The 13,386-nt window shown below is 38.3% G+C and overlaps 1 protein-coding gene across 1 annotated transcript in view; it reads left to right on the forward strand.

Annotated features, from left to right (window-relative positions):
- KCNH5 (potassium voltage-gated channel subfamily H member 5) overlaps positions 1-13,386 on the forward strand; it is a 352,691-nt gene that overhangs the window by 24,971 nt on the left and 314,334 nt on the right. The window contains exon 2 of the mRNA XM_060098063.1: positions 12,675-12,798. Coding sequence (XP_059954046.1) covers positions 12,675-12,798 — 124 coding nt within the window. The remainder of the gene's footprint in view (positions 1-12,674; positions 12,799-13,386) is intronic.

Here is a 13,386-nt window from a genome sequence, read left to right on the forward strand (position 1 = left end):
ATGTTGAATGTAAGGGTTGAGAGTATATATCATTGACTTTTTCCTAATCTTAGGGGGAAAATATTTAGTATTCTAGCTTTAAAAATGATGTTAGCTATGGATTTTTTAGGAGGAATCCTCTATCAGTTTGAGGAAGTTTTCTTTTTTTCTTAGTTTGCTCAGATATTTTAACCATGAATGAGTATGAATTTTGTCAAATGCTTTTTTCTACATCTATTGAGATATAATCATATGGCTTTTCTTTTATTCTGTTGATGGATTGCATTGATTGATTTCATAATGATAAGTCAACCTTATGTTCATGAGATAAACCCTACTTGGTTATGATCTATTTTCTTTTTAATATATTGCCGGATTCTATTTGCCAATATTTTCTTCTGTATTTTTGCAACTACATTCATAAGATCTATTGGTCAGTAATTCTTTCTTTAACAGCCCTTGTCATATTTTGGTATCATAATAATGCTAACCTCATAAAACAAGTTAAGAAATGTTTCCTCACCTATTTTCCGAGAGTTTGTGTAATATTTGTACTATGTCTTATTTAAATATTTGAAAGAATTCCCTGAGCCCATAGCCATCTGGGCCTTTAGTTTTCATTAAAAGATACTAAGCTATTCAAATTTTCCATTTCTTTTTGTGCCTGTTTTTATAAGTTTTTTTTCAGAAATTTAATTCATTTCATCACAGTTTTATAATTCATTGGCAAAATATTGTTTGCACTGTACCTTTATTACCATTTGCTATGTGTACTATATCCAGTGATGTCTCCTTTCATTCTTGATGATGGTAACTTGTGTTTTTTTGAAGTTCACTCTTCTTTGAATGTTTTCTATTTCACTGATCTACATTCTGACCTTTATTTACGTCCTTCTATTTAGTTTGGATTTAATAGCTATTATTTTTCTAGTTTCTTCATAAAAGAGTTTAGATTATTGATTTTAAACTTTTCATTAAAAAATAAACCTTTAAAATGAGAAATTTCTCTCTAAGCACTGCTTTAAATGTATACAACAAACTTATTATCATCCAGTTTAAAATATCTTCTATATTTCTGTTGATTTCTTCTTTGACCCAGTGGTTTAGAAACGAATTAGGTAACATCCAAATACTGTAGATTTTACTAGATAATTAAAAAAAAGATTTCTGATTTCATTACTTTTTTTTATTAGTTTCTGCTTTATAACAACGTGAATCAGTCATACATATACATCTGTTCCCACATCCCTTCCTTCATGCATCTCCCTCCCTCCCACCCTCCCCATCCCACCCCTCCAGGCGGTCACAAAGCACCGAGCTGATCTCCCTGTGCTCTGTGGCTGCTTCCCACTATCTATCTACCTTACATTTGGTAGTGTATATATGTCCATGCCTCTCTTTCGCTTTGTCACAGCTTACCTTTCCCCTCCCCATATCCTCAAGTCCATTCTCAAGTAGGTCTGTGTCTTTATTCCTGTTTTACCCCTAGGTTCTTCATGACATTTTAAAAAAAAATTCCATATATATGTGTTAGCATACGGTATTTGTCTTTCTCTTTCTGACTTACTTCACTCTGTATGACAGACTCTAGGTCTATCCACCTCATTACAAATAGCTCAGTTTCGTTTCTTTTTATGGCTGAGTAATATTCCATTGTATATATGTGCCACATCTTCTTTATCCATTCATCCGATGATGGACACTTAGGTTGTTTCCATCTCCGGGCTATTGTGAATAGAGCTGCAATGAACATTTTGGTACATGTCTCTTTTTGAATTATGGTTTTCTCAGGGTATATGCCTAGTAGTGGGATTGCTGGGTCATATGTTAGTTCTATTTTTAGTTTTTTAAGGAACCTCCATACTGTTCTCCATAGTGGCTGTACCAATTCACATTCCCACCAGCAGTGCAAGAGTGTTCCCTTTTCTCCACACCCTCTCCAGCATTTATTGTTTCTAGATTTCTTGATGATGGCCATTCTGACTGGTGTGAGATGATATCTCATTGTAGTTTTGATTTGCATTTCTCTAATGATTAATGATGTTGAGCATTCTTTCATGTGTTTGTTGGCAGTCTGTATATCTTCTGTGGAGAAATGCTTATTTAAATCTTCTGCCCATTTTTGGATTGGGTTGTTTGTTTTTTTGCTATTGAGCTGCATGAGCTGTTTATAAATTTTGGAGATTAATCCTTTGTCAGTTGCTTCATTTGCAAATATTTTCTCCCATTCTGAGGGTTGTCTTTTGGTCTTGTTTATGGTTTCCTTTGCTGTGCAAAAGCTTTGAAGTTTCATTAGGTCCCATTTGTTTATCTTTGTTTTTATTTCCATTTCTCTAGGAGGTGGGTTCAAAAGGATCTTGCTGTGATTTATGTCATAGAGTGTTCTGCCTATGTTTTCCTCTAAGAGTTTGATAGCTTCTGGCCTTACATTTAGGTCTTTAATCCATTTTGAGCTTATTTTTGTGTATGGTGTTAGGGAATGATCTAATCTCATACTTTTACATGTCCCTGTCCAGTTTTCCCAGCACCACTTATTGAAGAGGCTGTCCTTTCTCCACTGTACATTCCTGCCTCCTTTATCAAAGATAAGTTGACCATATGTGCGTGGGTTTATCTCTGGGCTTTCTATCCTGTTCCATTGATCTATCTTTCTGTTTTTGTGCCAGTACCACACTGTCTTGATTACTGTAGCTTTGTAGTATAGTCTGAAGTCAGGGAGCTTGATCCCTCCAGCTCCATTTTTCGTTCTCAAGATTGCTTTGGCTATTCGGGGTCTTTTGTTTTTCCAAACAAATTTTGAAATTTTTTGTTCTAGTTCTGTGAAAAATGCCAGTGGTAGTTTGATAGGGATTGCACTGAATCTGTAGATTGCTTTGGGTAGTAGAGTCATTTTCACAATATTGATTCTTCCAATCCAGGAGCATGGTATATCTCTCCATCTATTTGTATCCTCTTTAATTTCTTTCATCAGTGTCTTATAATTTTCTACATACAGGTCTTTTGTCTCCTTAGGTAGGTTTATTCCTAGATATTTTATTCTTTTTGTTGCAATGGTAAATGGGAGTGTTTTCTTGATTTCATTTTCAGATTTTTCATCATTAGTGTACAGGAATGCCAGAGATTTCTGTGCATTAATTTTGTATCCTGCTACTTTACCAAATTCATTGATTAGCTCTAGTAGTTTTCTGGTAGCATCTTTAGGATTCTCTATGTATAGTATCATGTCATCTGCAAACAGTGACAGCTTTACTTCTTCTTTTCCAATTTGGATTCCTTTTATTTCCTTTTCTTCTCTGATTGCTGTGGCTAAAACTTCCAAAACTAAGTTGAATAAGAGTGGTGAGAGTGGGCAGCCTTGTCTTGTTCCTGATCTTAGAGGAAATGGTTTCAGTTTTTTACCATTGAGGACAATGTTGGCTGTGGTTTTGTCATATATGGCCTTTATTATGTTGAGGAAAGTTCCCTCTATGCCTACTTTCTGCAGGGTTTTTATCATAAATGGGTGTTGAATTTTGTCGAAAGCTTTCTCTGCCTCTATTGAATTGATCATATGGTTTTTCTCTTTCAGTTTGTTAATATGGTGTATCACATTTGTTGATTTGCATATATTGAAGAATCCTTGCATTCCTGGAATAAACCCCACTTGATCATCGTGTATGATATTTTTAATATGCTGTTGGATTCTGTTTGCTAGTATTTTGTTGAGGATTTTTGCATCTATGTTCATCAGTGATATTGGCCTGTAGTTTTCTTTCTTTGTGACATCCTTGCCTGGTTTTGGTATCAAGGTGATGGTGGCCTCGTAGAATGAGTTTGGGAGTGCTCCTCCCTCTGCTATATGTATATATATATTTTTTCCTTTTTTTTTTGTGGTATGCGGGCCTCTCCCGTTGCGGAGCACAGGCTCCGGATGCGCAGGCCCAGCGGCCATGGCTCACGGGCCCAGCCGCTCCGCGGCATATGGGATCCTCCCAGATCGGGGCACGAACCCGTATCCCCTGCATCGGCAGGCGGACTCTCAACCACTGCGCCACCAGGGAGGCCCCCTCTGCTATATTTTGGAAGAGTTTGCGAAGGATAGGTGTTAGCTCTTCTCTAAATGCTTGATAGAATTCGCCTGTGAAGCCATCTGGTCCTGGGCTTTTGTTTGTTGGAAGATTTTTAATCACAGCTTCAATTTCAGTGCTTGTGATTGGTCTATTCATATTTTCTATTTTTTCCTGATTCAGTCTTGGCAGGTTGTGCATTTCTAAGAATTTGTCCATTTCTTCCAGGTTGTCCATTTTATTGGCATAGAGTTTCTTGTAGTAATCTCTCATGATCTTTTTTATTTCTGCATTGTCAGTTGTTACTTCTCCTTTTTCATTTCTAATTCTATTGATTTGAGTCTTCTCCCTTTTTTTTTCTTGATGAGTCTGGCTAATGGTTTGTCAATTTTGTTTATCTTTTCAAAGAACCAGCTTTTAGTTTTATTGATCTTTGCTATCGTTTCCTTCATTTCTTTTTCATTTATTTCTGTTTTGATCTTTATGATTTCTTTCCTTCTGCTAACTTTGGGGTTTTTTTGTTCTTCTTTCTCTAATTGCTTTAGGTGCAGGGTCAGGTTGTTTACTCGAGATGTTTCCTGTTTCTTAAGGTGGGATTGTATTGCTATAAACTTCCCCCTTAGAACTGCTTTTGCTTCGTCCCATAGGTTTTGGGTCGTTGTGGCTCCATTGTCATTTTTTTCTAGGTATTTTTTTATTTCCTCTTTGATTTCTTCAGTGAATACTTCATTATTGAGTAGTGTATTGTTTAGCCTCCATGTGTTTGTATTTTTTACAGATCTTTTCCTGTAATTGATGTCTAGTCTCGTAGCATTGTGGTCCGAAAAGATACTTGATACAATTTCAATTTTCTTAAATTTACCAAGGCTTGATTTGTGACCCAAGATATGATCTATCCTGGAGAATGTTCCATGAGCACTTGAGAAATATGTGTATTCTATTGTTTTGGGATGGAAAGACCTATAAATATCAATTAAGTCCATCTTGTTTAATGTATCACTTAAAGCTTGTGTTTCCTTATTTATTTTCATTTTGGATGATCTGTCCATTGGTGAAAGTAGGGTGTTAAAGTCCCCTACTATGAGTGTGTTACTGTCGGTTTCCCTTTTTATGGCTGTTAGTATTTGCCTTATGTACTGAGGTGCTCCTATGTTGGGTGCATAAATATTTACAATTGTTATATCTTCTTCTTGGATTGATCCCTTTATCATTATGTAGTGTCCTTCTTTGTCTCTTCTAATAGTCTTTATTTTAAAGTCTATTTTGTCTGATATAAGAATTGCTACTCCAGCTTTCTTTTGATTTCCATTTGCATGGAATATCTTCTTCCATCCCCTTACTTTCTATCTGTATGTGTCTCTAGGTCTGAAGTGGGTCTCTTTTAGACAGCATATATATGGGTCTTGTTTTTGTATCCATTCAGCCAATCTGTGTCTTTTGGTGGGAGCATTTAGTCCATTTACATTTAAGGTAATTATTGATATGTATGTTCCTATTCCCATGACCTTAATTGCTTTGGGTTCGTTATTGTAGGTATATTCCTTCTGTTGTGTTTCTTGCCTAGAGAAGTTCCTTTAGCATTTGTTGTAAAGCTGGTTTGGTGGTGCTGAACTCTCTCAGCTTTTGCTTGTCTGTAAAGGTTTTAATTTCTCCATCAAATCTGAATGAGATCCTTGCTGGGTAGAGTAATCTTGGCTGTAGGTTTTTCTCCTTCATCACTTTAATTATGTCCTGCCACTCCCTTCTGGCTTGTAGAGTTTCTGCTGAGAGATCAGCTGTTCACCTGATGGGGATTCCCTTGTGTGTTATTTGTTTTTTTTTCCCCTTGCTGCTTTTAATATGATTTCTTTGTGTTTAATTTTTGACAGTTTGATTAATATGTGTCTTGGTGTATTTCTCCTTGGATTTATTCTGTATGGGACTATCTGTGCCTCCTGGACTTGATTAACTATTTCCTTTCCCATATTAGGGAAGTTTTCAACTATAATCTCTTCAAATATTTTCTCAGTCCCTTTCTTTTTCTCTTCTTCTTCTGGAACCCCTATAATTCAAATGTTGGTGCGTTTAATGTTGTCCCAGAGGTCTCTGAGACCGTCCTCTGTTCTTTTCATTCTTTTTTCTTTATTTTTCTCTGCATCAGTTATTTCCACTATTTTATCTTCCACCTCACTTATCCGTTCTTCTGCCTCAGTTATTCTGCTATTGATCCCATCTAGAGTATTTTTCATTTCATTTATTGTGTTTTTAATCGATGCTTGATTCATCTTTAGTTCTTCTAGGTCCTTGTTAACTGTTTCTTGCATTTTGTCTATTCTATTTCCAAGATTTTGGATCTTGGAAATAGAATCTTGGATCATCTTTACTATCATTATTCTGAATTCTTTCTCAGGTAGACTGCCTATTACCTCTTCATTTGTTAGGTCTGGTAGGTTTTTATCTTGCTCCTTCACCTCCTGTGTGTTTTTCTGTCTTCTCATTTTGCTTATGTTACTGTGTTTGGGGTCTCCTTTTTGCAGGCTTCAGATTCGTAGTTCCCGTTGTTTTTGGTGTCTGTCCCCAGTGGCTAAGTTTGTTTCAGTAGGTTGTGTAGGCTTCCTGGTGGGGGGGACTAGTGCCTGTGTTCTGGTGGTTGAGGCTCGATCTTGTCTTTCTGGTGGGCAGGTCCATGTCTGGTGGTGTGTTTTGGGGTGCCTGTTGCCTTATTATGTTTTTAGGCAGCCTCTCTGCTAATGGGTGGGGTTGTGTTCCTGTCTTGCTAGTTGCTTGGCATAGGGTGACCAGCACTGTAGCTTGCTGGTCGTTGACTGAAGCTGGGTGCTGGTGTTGAGATGGAGATCTCTGGGCGATTTTTGCCGCTTGATATTATGTGGAGCTGGGAGTTCTCTTGTGGACCCGTGTCCTGAAGTTGGCTCTCCCACTTCAGAGGCACAGCACTGACTCCTGGCTGCAGCACCAAGAGTCTTTCATCTACCCGGCTCAGAATAAAAGGGAGAAAAAGTAGAAAGAAAGAATTAGTAGAAGAAAGAAAGAGAGAGAGAAAGAAAGGAAGAAGGAACGAAAGGAAGGAAGGAAGAAAGAAAGGGATTGAGGAAGGACGGAAAGAAAGAAAGAAAGGAGGGAGGGAGGAAGGAAAGAAAAAGAAAGAGTGAATGGAAGAAGGGGGGAGGGAGGAAGGAAAGAAAGACAGGAGGGAGTGAGGAAGGAAAGAAAAAGAAAGAGTGAAAGGAAGAAGTGTGGGAGGGAAGGAGGAAGGAAAGAAAGAGAGAAAGAAAGAAAGGAGGGGCGGAGGGAGGGAGGAAGGGAAGTTAGGAAAAAAAGAAAGAGCAGGTAAAGTAAAATAGAATTATGTATAATATATAGTAGCATTATTAAAATTAAAAAGTAATTATTGAAAAAAAAAACGGACAGATAGAACCCTGGGACATATGGTGGAAGCAAAGCTATACAGAGAAAATCTCACACAGAAGCATACACATACACCTTCACAAAAAGAGAGCAGGGGGAAAAATCGAAAATCTTGCTCTCAAAGTCCACCTCCTCAATTTGGGATAATTTGTTGTAAAAAGAGGAAAAGGGGGAAAAGTCTTAAATCTTGTCCTCAAAGTCCACCTCCTCAATTTGTGATGATTCGCTGTCCATTCATGCACTCCACAGACGCAGAGCACATCAAGTGGACCGTGGAGCTTTAATCCGCTGCCTCCAAGGCTGCACAGAGAGATTTCCCTGTCTCTTCTCTGCTCTCACAGCTCCCGGGTCTCAGCCTTGGACCTGGCCCCACCTCTACGCGTAGGTCGCCGGAGGGCGTCCGTTCTTCGCTCAGACAGGACGAGTTTAAAGGAGCCGCTGATTCAGGGGCTCTGGCTCACTCAGGCAGAGTGGAGGGAGGGGCCGCAGTGCGGGGCAGGCCTGCGGCGGCAGAGGCCGGCGTGACGTTGCACCAGCCCGAGGCGCTCCGTGCGCTTTCCCGGGGAAGCCGTCCCTGGTTCCCGGGACCCCGGCAGTGGCGGGGTGCACAGGCTCCCCGGAAGGCGGGGTGGACAGTGACCTGCGCTCGCACACAGGCCTTGTGGCGGCGGCAGCAGCAGCGTCCCACGCCCGTCTCCGGGGTCCGCGCCTGTCTCTGGAGCTTCTTTAAGCAGCGCTCTTAATGTCTTCTCCTCGCGCACCAGGAAACAAAAGGGAAGAAAAAGTCTCTTGCCTCTTTGGCAGCTCTAGAATTTTTCCCCGGACTCCCTCCGGGCTAGCTGTGGTGCACTAACCCCTTCTTGCTCTCTTCCTGCCGCCAGCCCCAGTCCTCTCCCTGCGCTCCGACTGAAAGCCGATACCCGAGCCTCAGCTCCCAGCCCCGCCCGCCCCGGCGGCCGAGCAGAGAAGCCTCTCTGGCTGGTGTGTGCCTGAGGGCACCGATATTCTGTGCCGGAATCTCTCCGCTTTGCCCTCCACACCCCTGTTGCTGTGCTCTCCTCCGCTACTCCGAAGCTTTCCCCCTCCGCCACCTGCAGTCTCCGCCCGCGAAGGGGCTTGTAGTGTGTGGAAACCTTTCCTCCTTCACGGCTCCCTCCCACTGGAGGTGGGTCCCGTCCCTATCCTTTTGTCTCTGTTTATTCTTTTTTCTTTTGTCCTACCTTGGTATGTGGGGAGTTTCTTGCCTTTTGGGGGGTCTGAGGTCTTCTGTCAGCGTTCAGTAGGTGTTCTGTAGGAGTTGTTCCACGTGTAGATGAATTTCTGATGTATCTGTGGGGAGGAAGGTGATCTCCGCGTCTTACTCTTCCACCATCTTCCTCCGCTCTCACTTGATTTAATTAATTTGAAGTCAGAAAATATACTTTAGTAATTTCAATACTTTGGAATTTATTGACAATTTTTGTGGCTCAAAGTCAGTTACATCTTGGTGGAATTTCCACACGCACTGGAAAAGAATGTGTATTCTGTAGTGTAGTGTGGGGTGTCCTATAAATGTCAGTTAGTTTGAGTTAGTTGATAGTGTTGGTGTTGGTCAAATATTCTATACTCTAAATCAGTTCTTCATCTGGTTGTTCTGCTAGTTAAGGCAGAAGGTTAATATCTTCCTTTATTATTGTGAAATTGTCTATCCTAGTTATGTCATTTTTTTTCTTCATGCATTTGGAAGCACTTTCATTACTTTCATATGCATTTGGGAGTGCTGTATCTTCTTAATGAATTGACTCCTTTATTATTATTAAATGCCCCTCTTTATTTCTATTACCCCTTGTCTTCAGCTACTTTATTTTGTATTATCATGGGCAGACTTACCTTCTTATGCTTAGTATTTGAGTAGTGTATTTCCCCCCACACTTTCACTTTCAATTTTCATATTAAAAATTTTTTAAAGTCTTTACTGAACTTGTTACATTATTGCTTCTGTTTTATGTTTTGTTTTTTTTTGTCCCTGAGGCATGTGGGATTTTAGCTCACTGACCAGGGATTGAACCCACACCCCCTGTATTGGAAGGTGAAGTCTTATCCACTGGACCACCAGGGAAGTCCCTATCTATCTCTTTATACTTTAAATGGCTCTCTTAAAATACTAGACTATCAGTTTCTATTCTTTTTTAAAAATCCAGTCTGAAAATTTCTGTCTTATAATTAGTGTGTTTATTCCATTTACATTTAATGTAATACTTGATATAGTTGGATTTAGGGCTACCATCCTGTGGTTTATTTTCTATTTGTCCTATCTGTTGTTTGTTTTTCCCTTCTTGACTTTTTTTATGGAGGTTATCGTTATTATTATTGTTACTATTATTATTTTTTCACCTAAAATACCTATTACATTTGTTTTATTGTGATTCTGCTGGCAATGGTTTCTCCCAGCTTTTGTTTCTGAGCATGTCTTTATTTGACCTTCAATTTTGAAGGATATCTTTGCTCTCTAAAAATCTAGGTTGATAAACATTTTTCTCTCAGTATTTTAAAGATGTCATTCCATTGATTTCTGGCTTCCTTTGTTTTTCATGCTTTGTATGCTGTAGTTATTACACCTACCCAAAATATAACACATATAAATAATGTATCTTTGTTTTTGATGTTTAAAAACTTTTTCCCTTATTTTTCATTAGCAATTTTACTGTCATCTTCCTACTGTTGCTTCCTTTGGTTTATCTTGCTTGAGGTTTACTGAGCTAAGATCTCTGTGTTGCTATTTTCCATGCTATTTGAAAAATTTTAGTCATTCTTTATCTAAGTAACATTTGTGTCCTATTCTGTTTTTTTTCCCCAGACTCAGCTACATATATTTTAGATTGCTTGATACTGTCTCAGGACATCTTTTCAGTTATTTTCTCTTTTTGCTTCAGTTTGCAATAATTTGCATTGATATGTTTTTAAACTGTCCTTTCTTTTTTAGTGTCCAATATATTGTTAAATCTATTACAGTTTTTTATTTCAGAGATTGTATTGTTTATTTCTATGTTCCCATCTCAACCTCTCTATTGCCTATTTTTTCTCTTGATTATTGTTACAGTTTCCTGTTTCTTTGCATGCCTAATAATTTTTAATTGTATACGGACATTGTATTGATACAATGTAGAGATTTTGGACTTCATTATTTTCCTCTGAAGAGGATTTCATTTTATTTTAGCAGGTGGTTAAATTACTGGTGTGTCACCTTAAGTATGACTTTAATTTTTTTTTTTTTTTTAGTATGAGTCTATTTTCTACATTTTTGATCTTAGTCTCAGGTCATAACCCTTTATCCTGAGACTTGATTTTTATTCCTGAAGTAAGGCCTTCTGTGGAATTAATGGAAAGCTTAAGGTATTTGCCAAACTTCTCTAACTTGATAGGACTCGAACTCCAAAATTTCTCCTATAGCTTTGGGAAGCTGATGAAGTTTCTGCCTACCTCTTTAGCCTTCTAGTCATTGCAAGACAAGATGGGTTCCTTGTAGTCTCATCCTATGCATGCAGTTTAGGTCACAGAGGAGGATTTGAGGTAGATTTATATACAGGTTTATGGCTCCATATGTTAAAGGAATTCCACCTTAACTTCAAGCTGCTTTGGCAGTCCCAAATTATGACCTTTGACTTTTTAGCCCCATAAGACTTTTCTGTTTGAGCTCTATCACCCATGAACTATACAAACTGAGACGTGCTCTCAGGGGAATGGACAGTTAAATGAATATCTCACCTAATGTGTCTTCCTTTTTTCAAGGGTTTGTCTTTTCCAGTTTCTATCCACTTTTGATTGTCTTTTAGTGCCTTGAAACAGATTTTTTTTCCCATATGTTGGCCCATGCTTCTTGATTTGGCATCTGTTCTCGTAAATTGTACTTGGTTACATATTTGTTTTTCTTAATATGTAAGTTGTTTGAGAGTAAAAAGCATGGTTTATTGATCTTTATTTTATCCCATTGTCTGATCCAGAGTAGTACCTTTTACTAAGCAGCTACTTAGTCAGTGAATTGCATTGTTATTTATAAGAAGAACAACTGTGAGTCAGAATTTAAACTTCAAGTCATCTACTCATAAGTTAATTTCTCTTCAGTACACCACTCAATATGAGTTCAAAGAAGATTTTTTAGGTAGATTTTTTTTTTTTTTTTTTTTTTTTTTTGCGGTACGCGGGCCTCTCACTGTTGTGGCCTCTCCCATTGCAGAGCACAGGCTCTGGACGCGCAGGCTCAGTGGCCATGGCTCACAGGCCTAGCCGCTCCACGGCATGTGGGATCTTCCCAGACTGGGGCACGAAACCGTGTCCCCTGCATCGGCAGGCGGACTCTCAACCACTGCGCCACCAGGGAAGCCCTAGGTAGATATTTTGAAGTATAGTATTCCCTTAAAAATCTACTTGTAAAATATTGACATTTATTTTTAAAATAATTTTGTTTTATATTTTAATATTGTTTTAATTTTGATGTTAACATATATATCATTTGACCTACAAAACTGCTAAAGTTACTGCCTAAAACTGTTGGATTTTCAATCAAGGTATATGCCAAAAGATATTGTTTTTTGTATTAATTTTTATACCTAACGCAAAACCACTTTTCCATGCAAAACAGACCAGAGATGTTTCTTTTATTCAGAATAATGGTAGTTTCCAAATTCTGTGTAGCATGTGGTTGAAAATAATGTCTTTGAATCATTTTATTTTAAAAAGGGACTTTATTTAAAAATTTGATTTTAAATTAGACTTCTCTAGATCAAACTGATGGACAAAGAATTTGTCCCATCATGTCAAAATTACATTAATACAATTTTTGGATGAGTCATCCAAATTTGTCTGTGTTATTAAGTTTATTATTCTCAGTTTGTAGAGAAGTGACTATAGCCCTTAGTCTTAATAAATTGAACTGTTTTTAGCTGTGATTATTATAGTCATTAACATTTATTTAATATTAACCATGCTTTGTTTTCATAGTGTAGTGTTTACTTGAATGCAAAGAGTATTGTAAACTGGCTTCTTTTCAATGGAGTTTTTAGTTTATATGCAAATCTTGTACTCATTGCAGGTCTCACTTGCTGATCATGCTAACCTTGCCAGTTTCAAGGATACGTTTTATTATTTGTACCATAACAAACCATAGTTATATTTGTTTATTTTTATGAATTTGTCATTTTAATTACTTGAAAGAAGTAGATTGTTTAATGAAGCTAAAAAACTTCCCTTTTCTTCTTTCTCCTTTAGAATCGAGTTTCCTACTGGGAAATGCCCAGATTGTGGATTGGCCTGTAGTTTATAGTAATGACGGTTTTTGCAAACTCTCTGGGTATCATCGAGCTGATGTCATGCAGAAAAGTAGCACTTGCAGGTAGGTAAGAGAACAGCTCAGGAATGTTTTCTAAAGTTTAACTAAATGTTGAATGTGGTTAAAAGGCTTAAATTTACTTAGACTCACTGTGATTTGGTCTTGCACCCAGTTCTTGGTACAGAGCTCCCAAAACTCTTGGAATTTCTTGTTATATGTTAATGAGGTGACTTTTGGAAAGCCCTTAGGTAACCTAAAGACGAGGTTGGCTGCCAGAGGAACCAACCATGTGATTAGTACCATGCCCTCTCCCCAGTCTCCTGGAGAGGGGCTGGAGGTTGAATCAATACCAGTGGCAATGAGTTAATCAATTATGACTGTGTAATGAAGCCTCCATAAAAACTCAGAGGACAGGTTCTGAGGCCTTCCAGTTTGGGCAACATGTGGAAGTGCCGAGAGTGGCATGTCTGGTGAGGTCATGGAAGCCCCATACCTTGTCCTGTGCATCTCTTCCATCTGCCTGTTTCTGAGTTATATCCTTTTATAATAAACCAGTAGTCTGGTAAGCAACATGTTTCTCTGAGCTCTGTGAGTCTCTCTAGCAAATTATTCAAACCAAAGGAAGAGGTCATGGGAACCTCTGATATATAG

Source organism: Mesoplodon densirostris, chromosome 4 (genome assembly GCF_025265405.1).
Source record: "Mesoplodon densirostris isolate mMesDen1 chromosome 4, mMesDen1 primary haplotype, whole genome shotgun sequence".
Classification (NCBI taxonomy): Eukaryota; Metazoa; Chordata; class Mammalia; order Artiodactyla; family Ziphiidae; genus Mesoplodon; species Mesoplodon densirostris.